The sequence below is a fragment of the Salvia splendens genome, chromosome 1 (genome assembly GCF_004379255.2).
Source record: "Salvia splendens isolate huo1 chromosome 1, SspV2, whole genome shotgun sequence".
Taxonomy (NCBI): domain Eukaryota; kingdom Viridiplantae; phylum Streptophyta; class Magnoliopsida; order Lamiales; family Lamiaceae; genus Salvia; species Salvia splendens.
Genome location: NC_056032.1, coordinates 10,513,723 through 10,541,121, shown reverse-complemented (window position 1 = coordinate 10,541,121; position 27,399 = coordinate 10,513,723). Strand labels below are relative to the sequence as shown.

General features: G+C 40.1%; 2 protein-coding genes and 1 pseudogene across 2 annotated transcripts; 2 read left to right on the top strand and 1 right to left on the bottom strand.

The window, feature by feature from the left end:
• The first annotated feature begins 1,463 nt into the window (after positions 1 to 1,463).
• On the top strand, positions 1,464 to 11,907 carry LOC121804987 (annotated as a pseudogene).
• A 233-nt stretch (positions 11,908 to 12,140) lies between these two features.
• LOC121799501 (phosphatidylinositol transfer protein 2-like) lies at positions 12,141 to 15,630 on the bottom strand. Its single transcript, XM_042198898.1, has 10 exons — positions 15,401 to 15,630; positions 15,140 to 15,170; positions 14,894 to 15,042; positions 14,642 to 14,733; positions 14,516 to 14,523; positions 14,352 to 14,423; positions 14,109 to 14,276; positions 13,306 to 13,401; positions 12,864 to 12,986; positions 12,141 to 12,522 (listed from the first exon to the last, which is right to left on the bottom strand). The coding sequence occupies exons 1-10, from the start codon at positions 15,418 to 15,420 to the stop codon at positions 12,424 to 12,426; spliced, it is 858 nt and encodes a 285-aa protein (XP_042054832.1). The 5' UTR covers positions 15,421 to 15,630; the 3' UTR covers positions 12,141 to 12,423.
• Positions 15,631 to 25,899: 10,269 nt separating this feature from the next.
• Positions 25,900 to 26,860, top strand: LOC121803335 (LOB domain-containing protein 1-like). The gene is made up of 2 exons (XM_042203018.1): positions 25,900 to 26,129; positions 26,274 to 26,860. The coding sequence occupies exons 1-2, from the start codon at positions 25,914 to 25,916 to the stop codon at positions 26,607 to 26,609; spliced, it is 552 nt and encodes a 183-aa protein (XP_042058952.1). The 5' UTR covers positions 25,900 to 25,913; the 3' UTR covers positions 26,610 to 26,860.
• Positions 26,861 to 27,399: the final 539 nt, after the last annotated feature.

The window sequence follows — 27,399 nt, the reverse complement described above, 5'->3', positions numbered from 1 at the left end:
ATGAAGGTCCTACTCCTCCCGCCCAAATCGACGTCCTCGATTGGTGGGGAACCCACGAGAAAGATTTTCCCATCCTTGCTTCAATGGCCAAGGAGATTTTTTCTGTTCCGGCTTCCACCGTCGCCGTCGAGTCCGCTTTTAGTGTTGGCTCGCGCGTTTTGGATGAATCAAGAAGTAAGCTCTCGGCGAAAAATATGGAAGCCGTGATGTTACTTGATGATTGGGCCAAAGCTGACGTCCGAGAACAAGAAAATGATTGGAATGATCGTCAAGAGGGATCACAAGATGAATTCACCGGGGATGAAGATTAGGCCAACCGTCAACCGCCGCCGGCCAAACCAAATAGGTAAGTAAGGTAAGAGAACTACGTGGACTTTGATTCCCTAATGCAAATGAGCAATTGGGATACGTAGGCACCTCAACTTAAATTTTTAATTTAAGTTGAGCTCAAGTCCTTTTTCTTTTATTTCTTTTTTTTCCCATTAATTCCTACTTTAAAAATATGCAAATACAATTACATAATTGTATTTGTATATACTCTAGTCGATGAAGTATATTTCTCTATACGGCTAAATGAGGGAAACTTTTGACAATTCTACTATAATTGTTGATTGTTAGACGAAACTCAACATTTAAAGTTGAATTGCTAAAGGTGTCCTTAATTTAGTTATGTAGAAAGATCTTCTTCGCCGGTTAAGAGTATATATATAATACACTTATACGTTTAAGAACTTCAACGTCGTTTCTTGTCATTTGTAATTAGTTCTTCACTAGTAGTCTCATTTGTATTTAAATTTTGTTTAAGAATTCAAGACCGCCATATGTTTTCAATTTGTAATTGTTGTAACTTGTAACGTGTAATTTGTAAACATGCAATTTCAATAAAATTGCAACTTTAGACGTATTTTTTTCAATTTTATTTACTCACATTGCATACAAAAGCAAACTTGAAAAGTGTAATGTAATTTGATTAAAATTGAAAAGTTGAAAAATGCAAAAAAAAAAAAAAAAATTCGTCAACCCGCCGGTTCGGGCCCGGAACCGGCGGTTCGAGCCGAAAACCGGCGGTTTTGAACCGGCGCGTAACCCGCCGGTTTTTTGAACCTGAACCGGAACCGCCGGGAGCTAGGCGGGCCGGTTCAGGTTCGCGGATTTTCCGACCCTTGACCCGCCGGTTCGGGCCCGGAACCGGCGGGTTCCGACCCTTGTGCAAGCCTACCTCCACACATGAGTAGACTATCAAAATAGAAACATAGAACAGTGTTCTTGTACAATATTGAAATATATTTATGTGGTATATTTTTATTTGGAAAGAAAAAATAATTTTTAGAATTTAACATAAATGAATAAAATAAAATCATAAAGTGAAAACCATAAAAAGTGGTCTTTCCACATTCCTATATATCCCTTCCTTTATATATCATTTGCAAAAAAAAAAACAGAAAAAAGGATACTACTACTATATGGCAAAGAGCAACAACTTAATCGGATTCCTCAACTTCCTGAGCTTCCTCCTCTCCCTTCCGATCATAGGCGGTGTGATAGGGACTCAACGTCCGCACGATGCAACCCGGACCAGTCCATGGAACGAGAGATGCACGGGATCGAAGCTCTCAAGATACAAAGACTACATCTCCATTTAGTTATGATTTGCATATCTTCCTATGATCATTTCTATATCTTATGCAATCTTTTTATTTAAGTGTGTTGCTTTAGTTGCAAGATACTATTAGTCATGGAATTCTATAAATAATAGTATTTTGAGTCATTGAGAAATAAAGTATAAACTTATTCTCATTCCGGTTCTGGTAGAAATCGCCCCCTAGCACTTCAACTAGGGTTTATCTTATTTTTCGTAATCGTTCGAGTGCTTTATTGCTGATCGATAGGATACAACATCTTATCAATTGGTGCTTTCATTAATAGATCTTGATAGGATCTATCAATTGGTGTTCTCATTGATTACTCTTCCTCCATCAAAATTGATCTCTCAAAATCCATCAATCTTCCTCACGCCAGTTCACACAAATCATCCTACAATCTGTCACAAACTCATTGCACCCAGATTTTTCTCTACATACCATGCCTCTTCTCGAGGAATCACAACAACATGCACTCCAGGATGTCAAGGATTTGCTCGTGGAATTACAGCAGCATCTCAATCTCATGGCAAATTTTTAGCAAAGTTTGGGCAGCACTCGCTGACCGAGGAAGCGTCGATCAGCCTCGACACGCGCTCGCCTCAACTTTCAACGTGGCATACTCGGCCACCCGATGTGAACAGTCAACTTCGCGCACTTCCCTCCGGCAGCAGCAACTCGGTAGTCCAACCGCCGCAGCCAAAGGTCGCTTCATCAACTTGGACTTGGAGACCTCCACCGTCACGCACCACTGGAGAATTTGTCCCCACCCATGTTCGAATTGAAGCATCTCTCTTCAACGGAGATGACCCATTAGGTTGGATTTTTGGTATTCAAGACTATTTCAATTGTTTTCTAACTGAAGAATCAGTTCGCTTGGCCGTGGTTGAAAAAATTATTGAACAACCGGCGTTAAATTTATTTCATTATTATCAGAAAAATAACGGTAATAGCTCATGGGAGGATTTCTTGTTTGCAGTTCGTAAGCACTTTGCTCCAGAATTAATCAAGGATGAGGTTTCACAATATTCTGAGAATTGGGAAGCAATTAGTCAGGGTGTAGTTGATGGGGATATCGCTGCTGATATTGCATATAAATTTGGGCAGCCTGAGGTTTCTGTGGTGATAGATAAACTAAATGATTTTGATCATGTTAACCATGTTGCCTGCTCTAATTCATACTCTAAATTGGGATGTTTGAGTGTGGAAGATGAGTTGCAAATCTCAAGTTGGAACGTGGACGAGGATAATTGGCAGCATGCTGCTCGACATATTCAAGGAATTTTCGGTGATGTTAACACCATGGAACCCGTTAACATCGGAGAACTGATATTGGATGCTACATGTCATTCTTGTGTTGACGCACATGTGCTTCCGATGTGTAATAAGCTTCTTAGTTACGTCACCCCGGTTGCGAACTTAGAGGGTCCTGAGAGTTCTTTGGAGGTAGGTGTGGCTAATGGACTAGCTACTACTATTGTTTCAGAGGAATCAACTACTATGGAAGGCGATGAGTTGGCACTTGATTTCGAACTTACAGGGTCAAAGAGAAAAGATGTTGCACTTGTTCTTGATCCCAACTTGGCATCGAATGTTACTTCAGTTGTGTCGCAACGGGAGGTTGAAAGGGTTGGAATTGCAACGAACTCTGGATCTATATCAGGGATCACTATCGATGCCACATTTGATCGAGCAATGCTATTCCCCAAACAAGACTCAAATATCCTATTGCCATGTTACTGTGTCGATGCACCAATTGTGAAGAAATTCGGTTGGAAGGAGGTCCTTATGGGGTACAATAATAGCAATTATGGAAGGGCATCGATGCCTATTTTGAGAGTGAATTTGCTAACGAGCATGGCTTTGGTCTCACACCAAAGTGTTGTTTCCTTCACCATGGATCAACATAGTCTACCACATTCAAAGTTGTTAACGTTGCAGCCAAGGGTGTTTGTGGATCATATTCCCCTAGACCTCGGAGCCCATTTTTCAACGGTGGCTAGAGAAGTAGGCCTAACGGGGTTGTGCTTGGTTGATCGCGGTTTCGCTGTCTATGGAGGCACTGGAAGGTGTACTAGATGTGTTGGCTTGCATCCCATTGTTCGAGGGTCTTGTTGATTTCAGAAGACTGCCATATTCTTCGACAATGAGTACTGATTGGAAGAGAAGAGATGAGGCCTTCGTATCCCCTCCGATAACAGATTTAACGTCCAATGGAATATTTATTGGTCGTCCAGCTCATCTGCCCATCCATGTTTGGAGCCGACGGACTCACTGTTAGAATGGAAAGATTTCACCAATCAATTAAGATAATTTGGGGAATCAATTTAGAATATTGATAGCATAATTAGCGTAAATTAGAAATATTCCTTGTATACCAATGTATCAAACTCTATAAGAGGAGTTTCTTGTACAATGAATAAAACAACAGTAAAGAAGTAATCTTCCCCATGTCCGTAATTCTCCTTGTATCGGTTAACATGGTATCAGAGCGGGATTTCTTCCTGTGACTCAGAGAAATTTCATCATCATCTATACCTTTCCCAACCAATTGTAACCAAAACCTGTGAAAAACCAGTAAAAGGATGTCAGAATCTGATGAAACCAGACAAATCGTTACCGACAGAAAGGAGACAGAGGAGTTTGCAACGATGTTTGCAAACTTCATGCGCAACAGTTTTGCCATGTCAAACACAACAGATCCAATCAACCAACAACATAACCCACCACAGGAGATCGTGGTAGACACCAAACCATTGGACATCGACTACAAACTGAACAACGAAAACTACTCGCTGTGGCTAGTATTGATAGAGAGAGCCATCAGTGGCAGGGGAATGATCTCCCACCTCACCGGGCATCCTTCTCCTCCACCGAAGACAGATCCGACCTTTGCACGGTGGCAACAGGCGGATCATTGTGTCTTCACGTGGTTGGTTCAAAACATTGAACCAAAGATCGTAAGCCGAATATCCAAACACGCAACAACCAGGGAAGTGTGGAAGAGCCTAGCCGTGACGTACTCCAGCGGAAGGGACAAAATACAGGTCTACGACCTCCGCTGCCGAGCAACTACTCTGAAACAGAAAGGAGAAACATTAGAGGAGATTTGGACACAATTACAGGAACTATGGCTAGCGATCGACCAAAAGTCACCAAATCCGATGAAGTATCAGGAGGATGTCGAGATCTACGACAAGCGTACACAAGAGGATAGAGTGTATCAATTACTCACTGCCCTAGACGACAAGTATGAAAATACAAAGAGGGAAATTCTCAAGATGGAACCGTTTCCCTCTCTCGATGAGGCGTACGCTGCGATAAAGAGGGAGGATGCACGGATGAGCGTCCTCCAACCGGCCTACAACGAGGAGAAAAGTACACTACCGGGAATAGGTGCCGGCCTAGCGGTGCGAAGTAGTCCGCCCCAATCGCAAAGGAGCGGTGGAGGCGGCGGTAATGGCTGGAATCGACGGATGGAGGAAGACAGATCCAAGATGGTGTGTTCGGTGTGTGGCCGGAAGAAACACACCAAGGAGACCTGCTTCGAAGTCGTGGGTTTCCCGGAGTGGTGGGAAGCTAAATACGGCCGGCCACCGCCCCCGAACCCAAGCAGAGGAGGACAACCGGCACCAGGCAGAGGCGACGGTTGGGTATCCGTGTCGGTGGCTGGAGACGGAACGCCCGCCGCCGTCGGGGGAAACACCGAGGCCGCATCAACCCGAGGCAACAGTGGCGTCCGGCGACCGATGGAGGAGGAATCGCAAGTGCGAATATGGCAAGTCGGGCAAATGAGGAAACGGCGCAGACGGGAGGTAAGAAATTATGGCTTGATGCATTTTTGCAATCAAGTCCCTCCAGTTTTCAAACCACATATATTGCACCCCATGGTTTACCTCCAGATCCCTCAACTATGCAAACCTCCCAATTCGACCCCAATACTTTCGAAAATAAAAGTAATACCCCAATTTGTCAAAAAGGAGATGGTGTTGAACTTATTTCTTGTAAGAATCGCTTTGAAATACTCGGAAATTTGTCAACTGCGTGTGCAGTATCTTCTTGTGAGGAAAAAAATGAGAGATGGATCTTTGATTGTGGGGCAACGGATACAATGACCTATGATGCCTCCGGCATCACTGAACCCATGAAACCCAGAAAGGCATATGTTCAAACAGCCAGTGGAGAAGTGTCGAATGTTGAAGGAGCCGGGACAGTAAATATATCATCGACATTAAAATTGTCAAACTGTCTCTATGTCCCGTCTCTATCACATAAGCTATTGTCGATTAGTCATGTCACCCGAGAACTTAATTACTCCTTACTAATGCAGCCCAATTTTTGTCTACTGAAGGATATCAGGACGAAGGAGATTATTGGACGTGGCACTGAGAAGGATGGGTTGTACTACGTCGACGAGATAGCTCAAAAAGGAACCGCGTTGCTGACTCACGGGTCTGCAAATCGAGAGGCTTGGTTGTGGCATCGTCGCCTAGGTCATCCTTCTGCAAGTTATTTACATTTGTTGTTTCCCAGTTTTTCCCAAAATTTGCATTGTGAAACTTGTATCTTGGCCAAAAGCCGTAGACAATCTTACCAGTTAAGTAATACACGGGTTGAGGCGTTGTTTTCTTTGGTGCATTCTGATATATGGGGACCCGCACCAGTGGTGGGGGGTCAAGGATTTTGATATTTCTTGCTTTTTGTGGATGATTGCACTCGTATGGTATGAGTTTATTTTATGAAGCATAAGTCCGAAGTTGTGTCTCATTTATACACTTTTGTAAACTTGTACAAAATCAGTACCAAAAAAATATCCAAACTCTTCGGTCTGACAATGGGGGGGAGTTTGTCAACTCGGGTATGAAAGCCTTTTGTAGGGATAATGGGATGTTTCATCAAACCACCTGTCCTCACACACCGGAACAGAACGGTGTGGCAGAAAGAAAAAACCGTCTCCTCCTTGAAATGACCAGAGCAATGCTCCTTGAATCCCAAACACCAAAACATTTCTGGCCTGAAGCTTTAGCCACTGCAGCTTACCTAGTAAACCGTTTGCCTACCCGAACATTGAAGTTTAAAACCCCTCTGGAAGTCCTCTCGACACAAGCTAAAGTTCCACAACCTTTCACCTTCCGACCTAGAATTTTTGGAAGCTCAGTTTTTGTCCATATTCCAAAACATGAACGGACCAAACTCTCGCCATGTGCTGTGAAATGTGTTTTTGTGGGGTATGGGGTGAGTCAAAAGGGGTACCGTTGCTATGACCCCAAAACCAAACGAATCCATGTCACGATGAATTGCAATTTCTTGGAATCAGAATATTTTTTTCCACCACCTTAGTGGTCAGGGGGAGAGTGATAGGAGAGAGGGGGAGAGCATAAATAGTGACCCACTAAGTTGGTTGCCATTACCAAGCTACCTCGCTGCGGACCCACCCGAGGAGGTTGTCGGAACCACCGAGCAGGTCTCAGTGGAACAGCCCAGCCAACTCAGTGCCCCGGGTCAAGATTCTCCCCGATTCCGATACTGCTAACTCACATGGATCTGGTAGTAATGAGGCAGGGGGTGATGAGTCGCAAGGAGTTGCCGACAACATCTCCAGAACAGAGGAGAATACAGTTGATGAAGATACCGGGCGGTACATATTGCCACCACGGGCGAATAGAGGAGTTCCACCAAAAAGGTATTCCCCGGAAAAGATTGGGAAGAATACACGCTATGCTGTAGCAAATAGTGCCACCAGTCATTTGTCGAACATGGCACGAGCATTTGACGCTGCGCTATGTGAGGAGGAAGAGATACCATATTCAGTCGAAGAAGCTATGCGGCACAAACACTGGAGGGTAGCCATGCAGAAGGAAATGGATGCCCTAGCTCGAAATTAGACGTGGGATAAGAGTAAGTTGCCAGAGGAAGTGAGGCCAATTGGTTGCAGATGGGTGTTCACAATTAAAAGGAGACCAGACGGATCCATTGAAATGTATAAAGCACGGATGGTAGCAAATGGGTATACTCAGACATATGGGATGGACTACGCAGAGACCTTATCGCCAGTCGCAAAGATGAACACAATAAGAGTTCTTCTTTCGATTGCAGCTAATCAAGACTGCCCGCTTTACCAGTTCGACGTCACGAACGCCTTTCTACATGGAGAATTGAAGAAGAGGGTATATATGGAGGCACCACCGGGTTTCACACAGGGATTCGGAAAGGGAGAAGTCGGCCATTTGAAGAAGACCTTGTATGGGTTGAAACAATCACCGAGAGTATGGTTCGGGAGGTTCACTGATGCTATGGTTTCGTATGGATTCCACCAGAGTCACTCGGACCATACATTGTTCATCAAAAGGCAAGAAGGGAAGGTAACTTGTCTGATCATTTACGTAGATGTTATGATTATTACTGGTAATGATGCAGAAGAAATCAAGAAGCTGAGAGATAGTTTGTTTAAGGGATTCGAGATGAAAGACCTGGGCGACCTCAAATACTTCTTAGGGATCGAAGTGTTGAGATCCAAAGGAGGAATATTTTTGAGGCAGAAGAAATATATTCTTGACGTCCTTGCTGAAACTGGGCTGTTAGATTGCAAGCCCCCTGACACTCCAATTGGGGTGAATCATGGGCTGAGGATAGTGGAAGGTGCTGAGCTGGAAGATCGTGATAGGTATCAGCGTTTAGTTGGGAAGCTCATTTATCTTTCCCATACTAGACCAGATATCGCCTACGCAGTCGGAGTTGTGAGTCAGTTAATGCATTCACCACAGACTGATCATATGGAAGTCGCGTTGAGAATTGTGAAGTACTTGAAAGGAACCGTTGGTCATGGAGTGTTGTTCAAGAAGGAAGGACATCTAGAGATAAGTGGATACACAGATGCGGACTGGGCCGATAACCCAATAGATAGGCGGTCCACCTCCGGCTACTTCACCTTCGTTGGAGGGAACTTGGTGACTTGGAGAAGCATTAAGAAACAGAAGGTGGTGGCACTATCTAGTGCGGAGGCAGAGTTCAGAGGGATCAAGAGTGGATTGACGGAGTTACTTAGGCTAAGAAGGTTGATGACAGAAATTGGTTTTCACCCTCAGAAGAGCCAACTGTATTGCGACAATAAGGCGGCAATAAGCATCGCTGAAAATCCGGTGCAGCATGACAGAACCAAACACGGGAAGTCGACAAACACTTCATCAAGGAGAAAATTGAGAAATGAATCGTGGAATTTCCATTTGTGAGGTCAGAGGATCAGTTGGCGGACATTCTCACAAAAACAGTCAGTACGCGGAGTTTTGCGTTGGGCAAGCTAAGTATTGGTGATCCCACTACTAAGCTTGAGGGGGAGTGTTAGAATGGAAAGATTTCACCAAATCAATTAAGATAATTTGGGGAATCAATTTAGAATATTGACAGCATAATTAGCGTAAATTAGAAATATTCCTTGTATACCAATGTATCAACCTCTATAAGAGGAGTTTCTTGTACAATGAATAAAACAACAGTAAAGAAGTAATCTTCCCCATGTCCGTAATTCGCCTTGTATCGGTTAACACTCACTGTTGCAGCATTTTCCTAACCTCCGCCTTGAGGGCAAGGCGATTTTCATCGGTGGGGGAGTTGATAGGGACTCAACGTCCGCACGATGCAACCCGGACCAGTCCATGGAACGAGAGATGCACGGGATCGAAGCTCCCAAGATACAAAGACTACATCTCCATTTAGTTATGATTTGCATATCTTCCTACGATCCTTTCTATATCTTATGCAATCTTTTTATTTAAGTATGTTGCTTTAGTTGCAAGATACTATTAGTCATGGAATTCTATAAATAATAGAATTCCATAGTATTTTGAGTCATGGAGAAATAAAGTATAAACTTATTCTCATTCCAGTTCTGGCGGAAATCGCCCCCTAGCACTTCAACTAGGGTTTATCTTCTTCTTCGTAATCGTTCGAGTGCTCTATTGCTGATCGATAGGATACAACATCCTATCAATTGGTGCTTTCATTGATAGATCTTGATAGGGTCTATCACAGTGGCGTATGGCTGAGCAGCCGCGCAAGCAGCACCGACTGCATGAAGTTCCTCCAGTGGCCGCTAATCCTGATCGGCATCGCCGTCATGGTGGTGTCGCTGGCGGGCATCGCGGGCGCCTGCATTCGGGCCTCGCACGTGTCTATGCAGCTTGCGGCACAAGCAGCACCGATTGCATGAAGTTACTCCGGTTGGCTCGCCGACCGGGTTTCCTCTCCCGTTTACTGGGCCAAGATCAGCGACTGCATTCGGGCCTCGCACGTTTGCCGCAAGCTGCATAGATACGTCGGAGGTTTTCCCGAGTCGCCCGAGCTCTTCTACCTCAGGAGACTCACCCCCATTGAGGTAAGTAATTCATAAGTATATAAATATTTTATTCATAAACTATTAGTATATGACACGTGAAATATAAATGATCTAGAGAAATTTTAGAGGAAATATTTTATATGTAAGTTACTACTAAAGCCATAATTGAGAAGCTGAAGTAAAATTATGCTATACGCATTTGATTGTTGATTAAGTGCCCCCCCCCCCCCCCCCCCCCCCGATCTTTTTATTTGATAAATTAACTTATCCTCGGTTTCATTTCATTTTGGTTGGTCTAACATGCGAAAGCTTACCAATTAAGAAATGACCCCTAATTGGGAATATGGATATAACCTACAATCAAATTCATAACCAAATGAGGAGTACTTCCATAAGGAAATTGGTGAGCTATATATCTGATGATTATATTATTATTTTAAAATTTAGAGTGTCATTGTGGTGGTTGCACTTTTGTGTCACTTAATTTTTTTATTTGATTCAATGAAAGTAGAAATGCTTTATTTTTTTAAGAATCTAAACAATTAAAGTGCCTTTCCCAATTGGTCAGTTCATTTGTGTCAAGCACACAGATTCGAACGAATTGCAAATCATGCTTTATGTGAATTGAGAATCTAAATATAACACACATCCTAGATCTAGTTGATTAAGGTTTATTTTTTTAAAAGACCAACTTGAATTTGCTTACATCTATTAATGCTTGACCAAATTGGGGCAATAAAAATTACTCATAGTAAGATCGTTAATCATCAGAGTCTTGATTATCAATAGTAATCTAATTTTTGTGAAAATAATGGAGTATATATATACCATTTCTTAGTTCATCAATACAAGTTACACAAACGTGTAGGAGCTATTGGGTTTTGCATAAATCTCTCTCTTGAATGGTGATGAACCCTTTTTCTTTTAACCTCTGTGGCTGCAGAATATAAAAAAGTAGTGTTTCTTTTACTCTTTTTTATTGCTTGTTCTTCCAAATGAGGCAAAAGGGACAAACAACATAGTGAAATAACCTTTTTACATTTTTTCTTCATTTACTTTTTTATTTCTCACGCTTTATTCCCAGTCCACTATAAAAATCTTTATTCATTTGTTTCGAAAAAGTTGGTAAGTTTAACTATCTCTCTGATTTATTTATGTTGCAATATGCAGGTGTTTTAATTTCTTTCTTTTTAGCGTAAAAAAACAAGTGCTAATGGTCATGATGATATATGCATAATTAAATCCTACAGAGATCATTTCTTGCTAAGATAGAAGTCATTTTTAGATTGTTTTATTTTATATGAAAGGTATAAGATCGTATGAACTAAAACGATCTTAAAATGACATTTGTATTCATATGAACCAAAACGATATAAAAATAATCTCCGTATGATTGGTTATTTGGTCGTGCATTAGGATTTAGTAGTAGAATTTAACTAGCAATACATGAATAAACTTACAAACTGCTCTCTATAGTTTTTGATGTGCTGATAAATGTTTGATCAGATACTGACGTTTGGTGGCCTCTCTGAGAATGAAAATCCATAATTTATTTCTTTATGATTAATATTAACATGAATTTTGAAAATTGTACGTAGTCGGGATGCTGCAAGCCACCAACGTCGTGTGGGTACACATACATGAACGAGACATTCTGGATCACGGGCGGAGGGCTGACTGGAACGGACCCTGACTGTGCACAGTGGAGCAACGAGCTGCATATGCTATGCTACAGCTGCGGCTCATGCAAGGCAGGCGTATTAGCCAGCCTCAAGACGAGCTGGAGAAGAGTCTCAATCACCAACGTTATCATCCTCATCATCTTAGTTTTAGTGTATGTCGTTGCCTTAGCCGGCGTCAGACACAACAAACAGCTCGATGATCCCCATGGTGAGACCCCGTATGCAGAAAGCTCGCCCTAGCCGGCTTTTCTGACCCGGACTAAGAAAGAAAGCATTTTCATAAACTTGTGGATACTTATTAGGGAATTTGCGTGGAATAGAAGATTGCATCATTTTAGAAATCATGATTTGAAGTAACCATTTGATCATTGGAATAAGATATGTAACTCTTGTTTAAACTTATCTTTTTACTAAAATTGTTAACTATCTCTCTTAAACAGCCCCTAAACATTGAACGATTAACCAGTATATGATAGTCTAAATCAATTAAGTACACGAGATAACATTACTATACTTATTAACAATTTGAACAAAAGAATAAATTACAACTAGGATACGATTCAAATAATCTAAATGCATCAAAGCAGCAGCAGCTTTTGTTATCAGATGTCAAAATTTGTGTTCCAGCTTCTAACCAAAAATAAGAGGTAGAAGGAATTTGACCTTTTCACGTGTTGATCTATGCCTAGAGTCTTCTACAGTCGAACATGCCCCGATGTCTTCACGAGACGAGAACTAACGTAACTGAGCAAGATCAGAAGCATGATATCTAGGATTCAGGAACTCTTACGAGATCCTTAGCACCAGCACCTTCTAGTCTACCATCTGATTCCACCCCGTTTTCAACTAGACCAGGCCTACCTAGTTTCTGCATTAGCACGAGAATTTAAAATATCTGGCATTAGTTGTTACACAAAGTTCATCTTCAAATAAAAACAATCATGTCGTTTGAAGTGGTATAAGGGACACCAAACGTTTGGTAACACGGCACAGGGATCGGAATAAAAGACGATAAAATAACAAATTTCGTTGCTCTTTTTTTTTTTTACTTTGATAGAAAGGAAGAATATGGGTGAGCAGTAACTCAGGACAACACGAAGAGCTACGGATAGACTACTATTAAATTCCTAGGGGAAGAGATGTACGAGTAGATAGCAGCAACATTTCCTCAAGTGAGAATTGATGCTTTATTTTTGAATCATGTTTTACCTCGTTCAATGAAGAATCACTTTGTTTCTCGAGTTCACGCATCATATCAACATTCAGCCCAAACCACTCATCAATCCAACCGAAGCAATTTCTATGACTTTCAAGAAAGAGTGCCTTTTCACCCTGAAATATTAAGCAGACAAAGGCCGTAAGTACATAATGTGAAAACAAGATCAAATGCAAATACGATACATAAAGTTTCATTGATGCTATAGCTGTAACATTCAGTTAAACTAGGTGGTATAAACGGATGGCTATCCTACGAGGTATATGCCATCAAAATGTGCTTTGGGGGAAAATGATACATACTTCAATGAGTATTTACTTTTTACAGTATACTCATTTCGGTAATGTGCATGAAATAAATGTGAGACGAAACATAGGATTAGTGAAAATTGTCCTACTCTAGAACATTGACATATTATCCTACTAAAAATCATACCGCAAGCAAAGCTTGTTCAAGTTTACTGCCGAAGCCCCAGTACGGGACATCTATTGTAACCAACTTGTAAGCTGTCATAACTGGATCACATTGCTCCTGAAAACATCAAGTAATGAAGCTGAAGAAAAACCTTATTTAGGGCAGATTGCAAATTAGACAGCAAAAGCATATACATGTCAATGCATCTTCTCCAAGCAGTTCTCGTCTAATATAGAGCCTGAAAGGAAATAAATCTGGCCCAATATGTGTACTACCATTACCATATCTATGATTTGTTTCAATAAGATACCTTTGAGTGGAATTTCATGGACATAGACTTCATTCTTTAGTCGCTAAAGTTTGATAACGATTCCTAACTGATTTTCAAATACTCTATCATGCTTGAGCCAGTAAAAGTTGATGATCAATTTGAATTTATTACAGATTTTTTTTTCCACACATCATTTGCAGAAATAGTCAATGGAACCTGTTATATTGAATCTGAACTAGGCATCGAGAAACCTGTTAAACTTAATGCTCTAATGCTGACACTCACAATTAGGAAACAAGAGACCTGTTAAATTTAATTTGAATTTTCTGGATTGTATGACAATTGACAACTACAAGTAACATAATATTATTTGTTTTGAAAGCATCCAGGAATACCATCCAACTAATTTCAGCGTCATAGATAACCAAAGGAACTCATAGACATTTTTCAGAAGAATGGGCAATATTTGGTTCATTCCAGGTAAATGAAGATAGAAAAAACAGGACACCCACAACTTTTGTTTGTTCCAGGTAAATGAAGAGGAGACACCAACCTGCCATCCATCTAATAATGGACCACGGCCAGTTCGAGCTGATTGAAACTGAGAAAAATCGAAATTGCTAGGCCCAATTATATAGCTCCAATAATCTCTGGAATCTGAAGCTATGTCAAGGGTCTCCACCTGCCTAATTGCCAATTGCTCTTTAGTGAGGCCATGCACCTAACCAAAAGGAAAATGAATTACAACTTCGCTCATGGAAACACCTACATCATGATCCAGTGGAGTATAACTTACATTTTCAGATAGACCGCAGTCAGCTGCGTGAATGGTTTCTATAGTAAGAATAAACCTTGTGAAATACAAGCACTGAAATACATCAAAAACCCAAAAAACTATTATCACAATCCAGGAAGATCGCCTGTAAATAGAAAATCAAACAACATACATCATTCATTTACCTTGATGACTGCTCGAGTTGGATTGAGATTCGCACCATGAAATGAACAACGATGAAAACATTTTAAGACAAAAGACAACTCAAATAAATATTCAGATGATAACATGGATAGATAGAGAGAACAAACCTGATTTACACCTTGGATATGCATTCCAAGCTTCCTCTTGCATCACAAGAGCATCGGCCGGGGCAAATTTAGAGAGCCAAGTAGGAGCTTTGCTGAAAATAACAGATTAAAGTAAATAAACCCATAATCCACTGCCAAAATAAACAATAACATTAAATACAGAGGAAGATGATAAACAGCATTTAGATAGAAACACAATCCTAACAAAGCAGTTGAAGGAATTTAAAGTATGCAAATAGCAACAAAAACTACCTTTGCAGCCTATAAATTTTCAAAGTGTATTGGCCTTTTCCAATTTCGTCGTCTTCGAAAGGCTTGTTCTCCAGCACCTCCACCCCTTCCGTCGAATTGGTGTTCTGTTGCTGCATTTTCATAACCATGTACATCTGAGCTACTTGAAACTGCCAAAAACCAAAATAATCAGACAGGCTGCAAATGAGCATTACATCAGAAATATATACCAATGCTGTAATTCCTTGAAATATTTGTAGCAATTACCTCTTCCAATGATAACGGCATAACAATCCGACTGCAACACAAGCCCAGTAAGGAAAAAGCGGGTTGGTCAAGGAAAAAACAGAGTACAATATGCATTGGAAAATTCGAATAAACATAAAAACTTTCGGAAATTTCCTAGAAAAAAACTTGTTTTTTAACAGCATGGAAATCAAGCAATTGCATCAGGATTCACAACAATATGCACAAAAAAAACGCAATGATCATAGGCAGAGATAGGAAACAAAGGGAAAGAAAGGATACAACTCTTTAATCTGAACCATTATGAATTATAAGCAGCCCCTCCGTTCCTTGAAAATTTGTTAAAGCGGAAACGAAAAAGATTAGAATTTGGTGGAAGAAGAATTAAAGAACGGATGCGGCGAGGATTTTGTTTGATATGGTCAGAAAATGTAGGGAAAGGAAAATGAGAAAAATTTGTATGTGTAATGGAAGAGAATCGGAGGTGTGATGGGTTAAGACGGTGAAGCGTGTCAATTGCCATAATCTTAATTTTCTTGGTAAAGTCAAAATGAGAGGTTTCAATTACCATCATGAATTGTGTGCAGCCCTTCTAGTTCATAAATCATACACATGGCTGCTGATCATTTTGGATAAAATTTTAGATTAAATTAGTTCGTATCAAACATAAAAATTAGTTAAATTTTCCATGCACTACATTATATACATTAAAAAAACAATAAAAGCTTATTTAATTAATGAAGTGCGAATCATATTTGTATTAAATTTTATTAATTAAATATTGATCGATTGAATCGAATATTTATTAATGTATAAATCAAAATATTTTAAATATCCAATACAAAAATTCTGCAAACACGCATCAATAACATACTATTACTAAAAACATAAATGGTTTAATAGTTAAACAACATTACCACCATAAAAAATATGTAAATAAAATTTCGCATAAATATTAGTACAAATTATTAATTCATCAATCTCATCGAAATAAACTAAAATCTTCAATCATTTAAGACTCTAAACAAAACAACATAACTTTATAAAAATGGGACTACATAAGACAGAAACCCTAATTCACTACTTGAAATTTTGAAAATTTCTACAAGAGAAATTCAAAAATTTCAAGTTAATTTCATAAAATAAAATTATTCATCTCCTTCTCCGTGTAGCTTAAAATAATGTCTCTCTTTTATTCTAGCCAGTGAATATTTTGATAAGTTTTGCCCACAAAAAAATTGAATAAGGAGTTCGGAAAACAAATCGATTTTTTTTTATGAATACAATGATTCATGTTGGATAGAAAGCAACCGAAGATTCTTTAGAAAATCAATCAAGATGACTCTAGTTCGTAGAATTCACATTTTAGCATTTATTCTATTTTGTAATTTAAAAGCATTTCTAGCAAACAACTTGCATTATACATGAATTAGTTTAATCGTACAATTACTAAATAGATTCAATTTTGGGAATTTATTTAATTTGCAATCTCTCACTGCAAAACTCTAACAACATTTAATAGACTTGATATACCCAGAAAATGACAAAATCTTTTGCTCACAAGTGTTTTTTCAACCTTGGATGAGTGGGAAACTTCATCTTGCGGTTTCTATTTCTAAAAGCATCTCCATCTCCAGGGGATAAAGTAGTCATCTATTTATCTTTTTTTTTTAAAATATACCTTTTCAAAAATAACAAATTCAAAAGGAAAAAAAGCATATAGAAAGATAAATTATTTTCTATAATAAAAAATAGAACAAGATGCATTTTGGAAATCAAGATCGGAGCAAGATCAAAACGATTCAAGAACACGAGGATATAACGTGGTTCGGCATAAGCCTACGTCCACGGACAAAATGAGAAAGAATTCATTGATGATCAATGGATACAATGAAGAAGAACACTCTCATATCGAATACACACGGGAACTATGAACACTCATTCCTCTCCCTCAATCTCGCTCGAAGTCGTCTCGCTTCGAGAGCACATAGCACAAATTGCAAGTGTATTCATCCAGATATGGAGCTTCTCTCTCAAATGATCTCTGTGGCTTGCAGCATACTTATAGGAAGAGTAAGATCAGTCGTTGCAACTGCTTCTTGCTAGTTGTAACTGATATGCAACTGATCTTTCTATTGCAAACCTCCAACTGCCTCCGTTGATCACTCGTTGAATCGTTGGAGTGTTTTTATCAGCCCAAAATACTCTAACAATCCTCCACCTTTTGAGATGACTCAAAACACCTCACTTCTCTCTTCTATGACCTTTGTCTGGCCACTTTTTCGTTGATCATTCTTCGATCAAGTTTACCAAGTTCATACGTCATTTGAACTTGTCGATCCCATGTCTGCGACATCATTGCTCAGCGCCAATCTTGACTATTCTTGTCAATTAATCTGACTCCGAGAATCATCCCCAGATTCTCCTTTATCACTTCCTTGATCAGCTACAACGCCTCCACCGGACGATAAAACCTCCACCTAATCTGAATCTTCCCCGTTCAGAATTGGAGTTGCTGATCCCTAGAGATATAACACATCTCTCACTGAGTGATATCTGAATTTCTGTCAAGATTTATGCCACCTTCATTGCTTAGGATCGCTGCCTAGACCGCTAACGAGCACGACGTCGTCGACGTTGTTCTTATTCATCTTCGCATCTCTCATTCGAGATCTCCAACAGACCGAGCTGCTCCTTGAGTACGTCGATTTCAGACTTTGCATCATGCAGCAGATCATTCTGAAGTAGACTTCTCTGATTCACGTGGTTGCTCAGAATTCCCTTGATCAAGTTTCAATCCCTTGATCAAGTTTCAATCCTATTGTTGTTTGTATCCATCAATTTGAACCCCTTCTTTATTCCCGCCACCATGAGAGCTACGAGATCAGATTCTGGGATTTGATGACCAAGCTTAGGGTGTCCACTATAAGGTGGACACGCCCAATAGCCCCGCCCCAGTTTTTTGTCCATAGCCCCAATTTTTTGTCCATAGCCCTAAAATTCTATTTCCGCCACTATAGTGGACAACTCCAATAGCCCCAAAATTTTATAATCAACTTTCATTTTATAATATATCAAGTAATTATTAACAAATTTATCGGGCTCTAATTAGTGGATTAAGAAAGGCCGACTATACGAATTCAAAATAAAAATAAAAATAAAAATAAAAATAAAAATACAAATACAATACAAATTAAAATTAGAATTACACACTAAATTAAAATTAAAATCACACACTACATTGAATCTAGTACAAATCACTACCAAGTTTACACAACGCCACTATCCTCCGCATCCTCCGCCTCCTCCGCCAAACGGGCCGCTACATCCTGTTGCACCTGTTGAATCAGAGCATTTCAGTTGTCTCTCCACAAATTATTCATTTCCGACCTCAAATTGTAGTGAGAGAAATTTGTATAGATGTTGTGTTTGAATGGTGTGAAAATAATGAATGGAGTGGGGTGTATTTATAGGTGAATTGAAATGTAAAAAAAAAATAAAAAATTCGCGCCGAATAGCCGCGGCTTCTTCCTCGTTACACTATAGGCGCCGCGCCTATAGGCGCGGCTATAGCTCCATCGCCGCGTCCTCGCCCCGCACGCGGCTATCCCGCGTCCGCCGCCTCCCTCCCCCCTCGCCGCGTCCACCTCCGGGGCGGACAACTCCGCCACTATAAGGCGCCCCGCTTCCGCCCCGCTTCCGCCCCAAACGCGGCTATAGCCGCGGGCGTGTTATAGTGGATGCTCTTATGTAATCCAGCTCCCAACTCATTGATGTCAATCTTCCCCTTGTTTCTCAGTACTCATCAAATACATTTGCCTCTTGGCGTCTTTCCTCTCTTGCCATCTACTCGGGCCCTCTTCCTTCTGCCCATATGCATTCATGTTCCGTGCAGCCGCAGTGGCAGCCCGCTCCGCCTGGGCACGACTCAGCCCCTTCGCAGCTGATAGAGCAGCTGCCTTGATTCTCTCCGCTGCTCCATCATCTTTACCCCTCGCGTACCCTGAGACCATTGAAGTCAATGAAACGACATCTTTCTCAGGCGTTTCATCGAACACGCTCGGCGCCATGGCCCAATCGCCACACTTGACGTATCCCCACAACAAGGAGTTCCAAGAAACCACATTTCTCTCCCGAATTTCATCGAACACCTTACGCACAACCACCTCGTTGAACGTCACGAATCCGAATCCCCTGGACCTTCTCACGATCATTGATGGGATAAGAAATCCTCCAAGATTTCTTCGTATTCTCCCTCAGCTCGTAGCTGGCATTGCTCTGATCACCAAGCACCTAACAGCTTCCTCTGCCTCCTCAAGATCAGAGACTCTTCATGGCTTCCGAATTGAATTTCTTCATCTCCTTTCTTGTTGTAGCCATGATCTTGCGCCTTTCTTTCCTTCAAAACTCTTCTTTCCCACAGACGGCACCATTTGTTGGAAATCAAGATCGGAGCAAGATCAAAACGATTCAAGAACACGAGGATATAACGTAGTTCGGCATAAGCCTACGTCCACAGACAAAATGAGAAAGAATTCAGTGATGATCAATGGATACAATGAAGAAGAACACTCTCATATCGAATACACACGGGAACTATGAACACTCATTCCTCTCCCTCAATCTCGCTCAAAGTCGTCTCGCTTCGAGAGCACATAGCACAAATTGCAAGTGTATTCATCCAGATATGGAGCTGCTCTCTCTCAAATGATCTCTGTGGCTTGCAGCGTACTCATAGGAAGAGTAAGATCAGTCGTTGCAACTGCTTCTTGCTAGTTGTAACTGATATGCAACTGATCTTTCTATTGCAAACCTCCAACTGCCTCCGTTGATCACTCGTTGAATCGTTGGAGTGTTTTTATCATCTCAAAATACTCTAACAAAACATAATATATATTACTATCTTCTCAAATACATTCCCTCTTGGAGAATGATTTTTTATTAAAAGAATATAAATATGGTAGTTATAAAATTTTACCTCTCCATTAATGGAGAGGTGAAGATCTTTCTTAAAATGGAAAAATGTACTCCCTCCGTCCCATGCTACTCGCACTTTTCATTTTAGGCCGTAAATTTGGGATTGATTTTTTTGGGTAATTAAAAAAGAATTTTAGGTGTAATGAGACATCACTTAATAAAAGAGCTCTTAACTTAAACTAACATATTAATTAAATGCATTAATTCTAACTTAAATTATAAATAGTGTAAGGACTTTGTGACGAGCCGAAAAGCAAACGTGCGAGTAGCACGGGACGGAGGGAGTATAATACATTCTCATTTACCTTTCATTTTGGAGAATGATGTATCATCAAAAAGAGGTAAATTTGGTAGTTATCACACTTTACGCTCTCGTTTACGTCTCTCTTTGTAGATGCTCTAAGTTAGTGGTGGGAGGAGTAAAAATGGTGGTATGATATTTATACTTGGACTCTAATGGGCCTGGAGAAAACTAAGCTGCACATTAATGCATTATATACTACTTGTATTTAGCAACGGCCCATCATTATGCACCCAGAATATCCAACCTGAACTTAAAATAATGTATAAGACTTTATTATGGGCCTTATATGACTTTGTTACGGGCCTTATGGAACTCTATAAGACTTTGTTATGGGCCTTATGGCATTTCTACCAAAAATAGGGCAATTTTGTAAATGTTTGGTATTATAATTAAAATAAAATAAATATTTACAAAGAGACCATAAAATAAAATGATAGTATATATTTTAACGATTAATACTGCCGTATTAGCTACATTGAATTGCGCAAGTGGAATGAGATAATTAGTTTGGTAGTTTCGAAAATATATTCATTGTAAAGAAGGATTAATTAAATAGACCCTTTCAGTAAACGAATGAGAATGAGTGAATGACAAAATTTGAGGAAAATGGATATATAGTTTCTCAATGGTCAAGATAAACCTAACTCAACTAGCCACCAGACTTTAGGAAGACTAAGGAAAGTGATCAGTTTACTACATTAATATTTAATGACTAAAGTTCAAACTAAATGAAATTCAAAAGATAAACATTTCAAACTAAATGACCTACCTCTATATGGCTAAATATGTACATATTATTTTTAAAAAGGTGATATCATATCAATTTTTTTTAAGAATACTAGTTATTTGAATTAAGAAATTTAATATGATTCTAATCAGTTTTATAAAATTTGATAAATAAATTATAATATTTTATTTTTTTTCATTATCTCATCCATTTACAAAAATCACTAGAAGACATTATTATTTAACAAATGATAAAATAATTGAGAAAATTTATAAATTCTTGATTTAATATAAATTCCATTATTTAAATATAATTATCTTTATGCTCACAAATCATAACAAAACCGATCCTATGATTCGTTGTTCATAGCCGATTCTATCATATTCAATAATTTATTTATATTACTATTTTATTAGTGCAGGTCGCATATTCAATATCACATGAAATATGATATTGAAAACCAAAAGTTGATGCAACTCTCCAGTATAATATCCATATCTATTCTTCCCTACACAATAATGCAGTGGTTGTGTTCAAGAGATCGTCGACAGTTTTAAATTTTTCTTGAAAAATTTAAATGGTTACAATTTGCAGTTGCCACTGAGAGCATCCGCAGCGGTGGCGAAAGACGCCACCGCCGTCCGCGCCGTTGGCAAGGCGCAGGACCGCCGCCGCTGCAGCCGCGCCGCTGGCACGGCGCTGCTCGATGTATCGAGCACGTCCGTGCCAGCGGACGCACACGTGGCGCGCTCCCATTCGTCAACGGCATAGCCGTTGTGTTTAAACTTTTTTTTATTTTTTTTTTAAAAAATCGGTATTTAATTATAAATAATGCTAAAAATAAAAAAAAAATATTTTCCAAATCCCAAAAATATGGCCGTTTTTTTCCCGTTTTTTCTGAATTTTTTTGATTTTTTTTTATTTTTTTTTCCTCAAAATCATCTATAAATACACACATTCATCATCCATTTATCACATCAAATCATCTCTCATTCATCTCTCATTCATAATTCTCATACAAACTATCAACACATTCATCCCCCACTCAAAATCTCAAATGGATTTCACCCATATTATGGCGGAAGCGGAACGCGAAGAACAAGAATACTACGAACAACATCGTGCCGCTTACGAAGCATATGTCGCGGCGAATACCCCTGCTCCTCCTCCTCAACGAACCAGATCAACGACTTGAATGTGCTATATTCGTCACCACTCTTCAATGATGTGATGAATGGTGTAGCACCGGCGATCGACTTCACCATCAACGGAAATATATACCGCATGGGTTACTATCTCGCCGATGGTATCTACCCAAGGTGGTCGACGTTCGTGAAGACGCTCCACAACCCGCACGACCCGAGACGGGTTCTTTTTGCGCAGCGTCAAGAGTCAGCGCGGAAAGATGTCGAAAGGGCCGAGGGCGGCTAGCTTCTACGACGAGGACGAAGCCGGAAGCTCAACAGCGAGGTCTCCCCTACGCCGAGGCGAGCATACGACGGTTGGCCAGAGGATCGAGACAAGACACACAATGCGCGATACTCGAATCCACAATCAACTACAAGAAGACCTAATCAACCACATGTGGGCGAAATTCGGCAACGAGTAGTGTCATTTTTAATTTTTAGGATTTTAATTATGTAATTTTTAATTTTTAGGATTTTAATTATGTAATTTTTAATTTTTAGGATTTTAATTATGCAATGTTTAATTTTATTTGTCATTTGTAATATTTATTGTGGGTTTTAAATGAATTTTAATATTATGGAAATGTTTTTGTGTAATTGAATTTTATATTAATTGTGCTCGTCCTTGCGGAAGAGCACAGTTGTGGGTGTTGTGCTCTTGCCAGAGAGCAGGCATGAATAGTACCGCCCGGGCCCACAACCGTGCCGCTGGCAAGAGCACGGTTGTGGATGCTCTGAATGCCGTGTGGACCTATTCCCTTTTTTCTTCTATAAATTCATGAACAGTACAAGCCTACAAGTACTATACAACTATATCCCAATTTCTTTAGAGCATCCACAACGCGTGGCGTAACCGGCCCGCGTTCCGTGCCGGAGGAACGAAATCGCGGAGAAACGCGTTGCAGTCGGCCGTTCCGTCCCCAGACCGTTCCAAGCCCGTCCCGAGACCCGCCACCACGAGACGCAGCACGAGACGTCTCGCCACGCGCCGAGGCGACGTGGCGAGCTCCCAGGCCATGCGTGACGGCCACTCGCAGGCCCGCGAGTGGGTGTCGTCACGATGACCCAATAAATATTTTTTTTTAAATTCAAATTTTTAAAAAAAATTAAAAAAAATAAAAATTTTTTGTAAACGGTAATGTTACCGTTTATAGCCGTTTTTCAATTTTTTTATTTCTTTACTCTATAAAATACTCCCATTTCATACTCATTTCACTCACAAACACACATCTATTCCTCTCAAATCCTCTCTATTTCCACCCCAATTTTCATCTCAAATCAACTATATTTTTCTTCTCCCAAATTTAATCAAACTAATGGATCCTTTTGAACAAATGCGTCAAATAATGGAACAATCACTTGAAGAAGATCGCTGACGGGAGGCGGAGAAAGCCGCGCCGCCCTAACGACGGTCCCGTACCTACATCCATCGTAACCGGGAGGAAGCCGCCGCAAGGTTAGTACGCGACCACTTCTGCGATAACCCGGTTTGGGGAGATACGTACTTCTGTCGCCGTTTCCGCATGGGGAAACAACTATTTCTCCACATCGCGAATACTTTGGCAGCCCGGGAAGAGTTCTTCCAGGAAGAGTTCGACGCAGTCCCAGCCACACGACGCTGCAGAAATGTACTGCAGCAATCCGTCAGCTTGCGACTGGACAAACGACCAACATGTTCGACGAATACCTCCACATCAGAGACACCACTGGGCGACTGTGCTTGCTCAAATTCTGCAAAGGCGTCCGGGCAGCATTCACCGACGAATTTCTCCGGAGGCCAAGCATGACCGATTGTCAGTTCCTGCTCGACCTTCACGAAACAGTGCACGGATTCTCCGGGATGCTCGGCAGCGTCGATTGCATGCACTGGCAATGGAAGAATTGCCCGGTGGCGTGGAGGGGGTCCTACACGAGCGGCCACAAAGGCACCCACCCAACCACTATACTCGAGGCTGTTGCCGACTACCGGCTTTGGATCTGGCACGCGTACTTCGGGGTCCTCGGGTCGAACAACGACGTAAACGTGCTCTACCAATCCGACCTCTTTACCGAAGTTTTGGATGGTAAAGCGCCGGCCATGAACTTCGTCGCCAACAACGCCGTAAACGTGCTCTATCTCGCCGACGGCATCTACCCGAAGTGGCCTACCTTCGTGAGGACGTGCAGCAGGCCTGCGAACCCAAAGCAGGCTCTTTTTGCGCAGAAGCAGGAGGCTGCTCGCAAGGATGTGGAGAGGGCGTTTGGGGTTCTCCAAGCGCGCTTCAACATCATCAAAGCCCCGGCTCGTACGTGGTTAATGGAGAACATGGTCGACATCATGTATACGTGCATAATCTTGCACAACATGATTGTCCAAGACGAAGGACCCGAGGCGGGAAATTGGTTCGACCCCGAATCCCCCGGAAGCTCTACAGCAAGTAGTTCGCCTCGAAGTGGAGCGCATCCGTCTATACAGGAACGGTTATCTATTCGTGCAATGACACGCGTCTCTAGTTCCCACACCCAACTACAAGAGGATCTAATTGAGCACATTTGAGCAAACTTTGACGGATGAAATTATTAAATTGTGTGCTTTTATTTTTTAAGAAATTGTTAAATTATGTTTTTTTTACGAATTTTATGTTGTAAGTTTATTTTATTTAATAAAGTGTGTTTGTTTTAATTGAATTGGGTTGGAAATAAAAAAAATGAAATTGAATGAATAGTAATTTAAGGAACGGTTAAGGGACAGATAAGGACCGGAAGGTTGCAGGTTCCGTTCCTTAGTTAAGAAATGGAGTTAAAAAGTACAGTGGAGCCCGCAAATAGTAGTTTAAGAAACGGTTAAGAAACGGTATAGCAACAGCGTTGTGGATGACCTTAGTGTTATATGGCAACAATATAACTTTTCTAGTACAAGAATAATTGACTTCACATATAGTCATATATAATAAAATTATTTATCACTAGTTAACTCAGTAATCATACTTTTAACATATTCAAACAAATATTATTTATATACAATATTAACCATTCTATCATTGTGAGTTTAGGCTAACTCACGTATGATTACTCCTCCTTTAGTATAACTGTATGAGGGTAACTGATTTCACATATACATTAAATTATTCAGAAATTAATTTCCACTTTAAATTCTTATATTGTGATTAATGTTTATTTTTTCCTCTGTTTTCTTTTTTGCTTTTTGTTTTTGTTTCACCTATTAACAGGTGAGGAATTGATTTCCCGACAATTTTGGAAGGGTAGAAATTTATCGTTTTCAATATAACAATGTGGTTTTGTCTAAAAACGCATGTCCCGTCATTTTACAATTTTTATAAAGAAAACAGAAAGTTAATTTATAAAAATCTAATGTATATGAGCATTGAATCGTCTTGCCTCCCAAAAGTCCAAAAACTATAATCTATAATTTCATACAGCTTTTAAAAAAAATAAGAAAGAAAAAAATTATACTAACTGTAACAGAGTAACTAACAACCATGTCAAAATGTATAGTTTTTTTCTGTTCAAAGAAAACGACTCGCCCCTCTGCTTCTATAAATTCCCAACCTTAATTTCTTCTTCAACACAGAAAATCTACAAAAACAAATCCTTGAAAAAATGGAGGGCAGTGACGACATAAGTGCAAGTTCACCTTCTTCCTCCTCATCTCCTCAATCAGCGGTGGTGCTCAGCCCCTGCGCCGCCTGCAAGATTCTGCGCCGTCGATGCATCGAAAAATGCGTCCTTGCTCCTTATTTCCCTCCTCATGATCCTCTCAAGTTCAGCACTGCTCACCGTGTCTTTGGTGCCAGCAATATCATCAAGTTCTTGCAGGTAAGAATATTCTACGCAGTTCGATTTGTTAGACAAAATAATCTAAAATTGAGTTACAATAATATTGTCTCTGTTTTGTTTTGTCAATGAGATCTAATTGAAGTAACAAAATTAAGATTTGTCCCAATGTGAAATTAAAAGCAGGAGGTTCCGGAGGGTCAAAGGGAGGATGCGGTGAGCAGCATGGTGTACGAGGCGAACGCGAGGCTAAGAGAGCCGGTGTATGGGTGCGCCGGCGCTATTTGGCAGCTTCAGAAACAAGTGAATGACCTCCACCAGCAACTAGCTAAAGCCCAGGCTCAGCTACTAAACATGCAATCCCAAAATGCTAATCTCATGGCCATAATTTGCATGGACATGTCTTCGCAAGATTATACTAATCAACATAATTTGGCTACCTACATAATCGGTTCCACCACGACGTCGTTTTCTGATGACGATGATCTCGGGTTTTCATCCGAGCAGCCTCTTTGGAACTGATGATGGAAAAATGAGGATTGTTATCATGTTTTTATTTTAAGCTATGGGCTATAATTAGGGGAAGTATTGATCGGTCGTTAAATAAAGGTGATTGATTGTTCTGTTCAAATTGATTTAGTAGTTGGAGCATAGTACTAATAATTAGGGTGATTAATTACTAATGATTATGTTTGGGGTAGAGGAATTTCTCCTTTTTTTCATGTAATGTTTCTATCTATCATAAATTTCGAAAGGCCAAATGTCTTTTTCCACATCCCAACCTTTCCAGTTTACCTATTGTTTTTACTATCATCAATTCAAACATTTCACACACACTTGTTAGTGCGGTTTAGTATGTGTATATTTTTTTATTGTACCAACTAGTTTGGTAGTTGTAGCGGGAATAAATTGTACATTAGCCCAAATAACTAAAATAATAGTACCAGTACTACAAACCAACTGTTCTATCCGATATTAGAGTATCCACAATAAGGAGGATACATTGGTGGACAAGTCATTTTTATTTGTCCGCAATCATAAAAAAGTGTCCACAGTAATAGTGGACACTTTTATTTTTCAATTGATAGTATATTTTAATTCAATGTGAATAAATGTTATTGGAAATAAAATAAATCGGAAAATGAATTTAAAAAAATCAAATTTGGACCCAAATATTCGTTGTATTATAGATACGGGAAAATTATACAACGAACATTTTATTAAAAAATAATATAAAAACACCGTAACCGTCTACTCGGTGGCGTCATCAGAATCCGCCGCTTGTTCTCCATCTTTCTCGTTGCCGTCGTCG

What these genes read in the sequence shown, in the direction of transcription:
- LOC121799501 (XM_042198898.1), bottom strand. Translation starts at nt 15,420, where the DNA reads ATGGTTCAGATTAAAGAGTT. An exon ending in AAAATTTATAGGCTGCAAAG is followed by an intron (nt 14,734 to 14,893) that starts GTAGTTTTTGTT and finishes TGTTATTTTCAG; the next exon opens with CAAAGCTCCTACTTGGCTCT. An exon ending in CATTATTAGATGGATGGCAG is followed by an intron (nt 13,402 to 14,108) that starts GTTGGTGTCTCC and finishes TGATGTTTTCAG; the next exon opens with GAGCAATGTGATCCAGTTAT.
- LOC121803335 (XM_042203018.1), top strand. Translation starts at nt 25,914, where the DNA reads ATGGAGGGCAGTGACGACATAAGTGCAAGTTCACCTTCTTCCTCCTCA. An exon ending in ATATCATCAAGTTCTTGCAG is followed by an intron (nt 26,130 to 26,273) that starts GTAAGAATATTC and finishes AATTAAAAGCAG; the next exon opens with GAGGTTCCGGAGGGTCAAAG.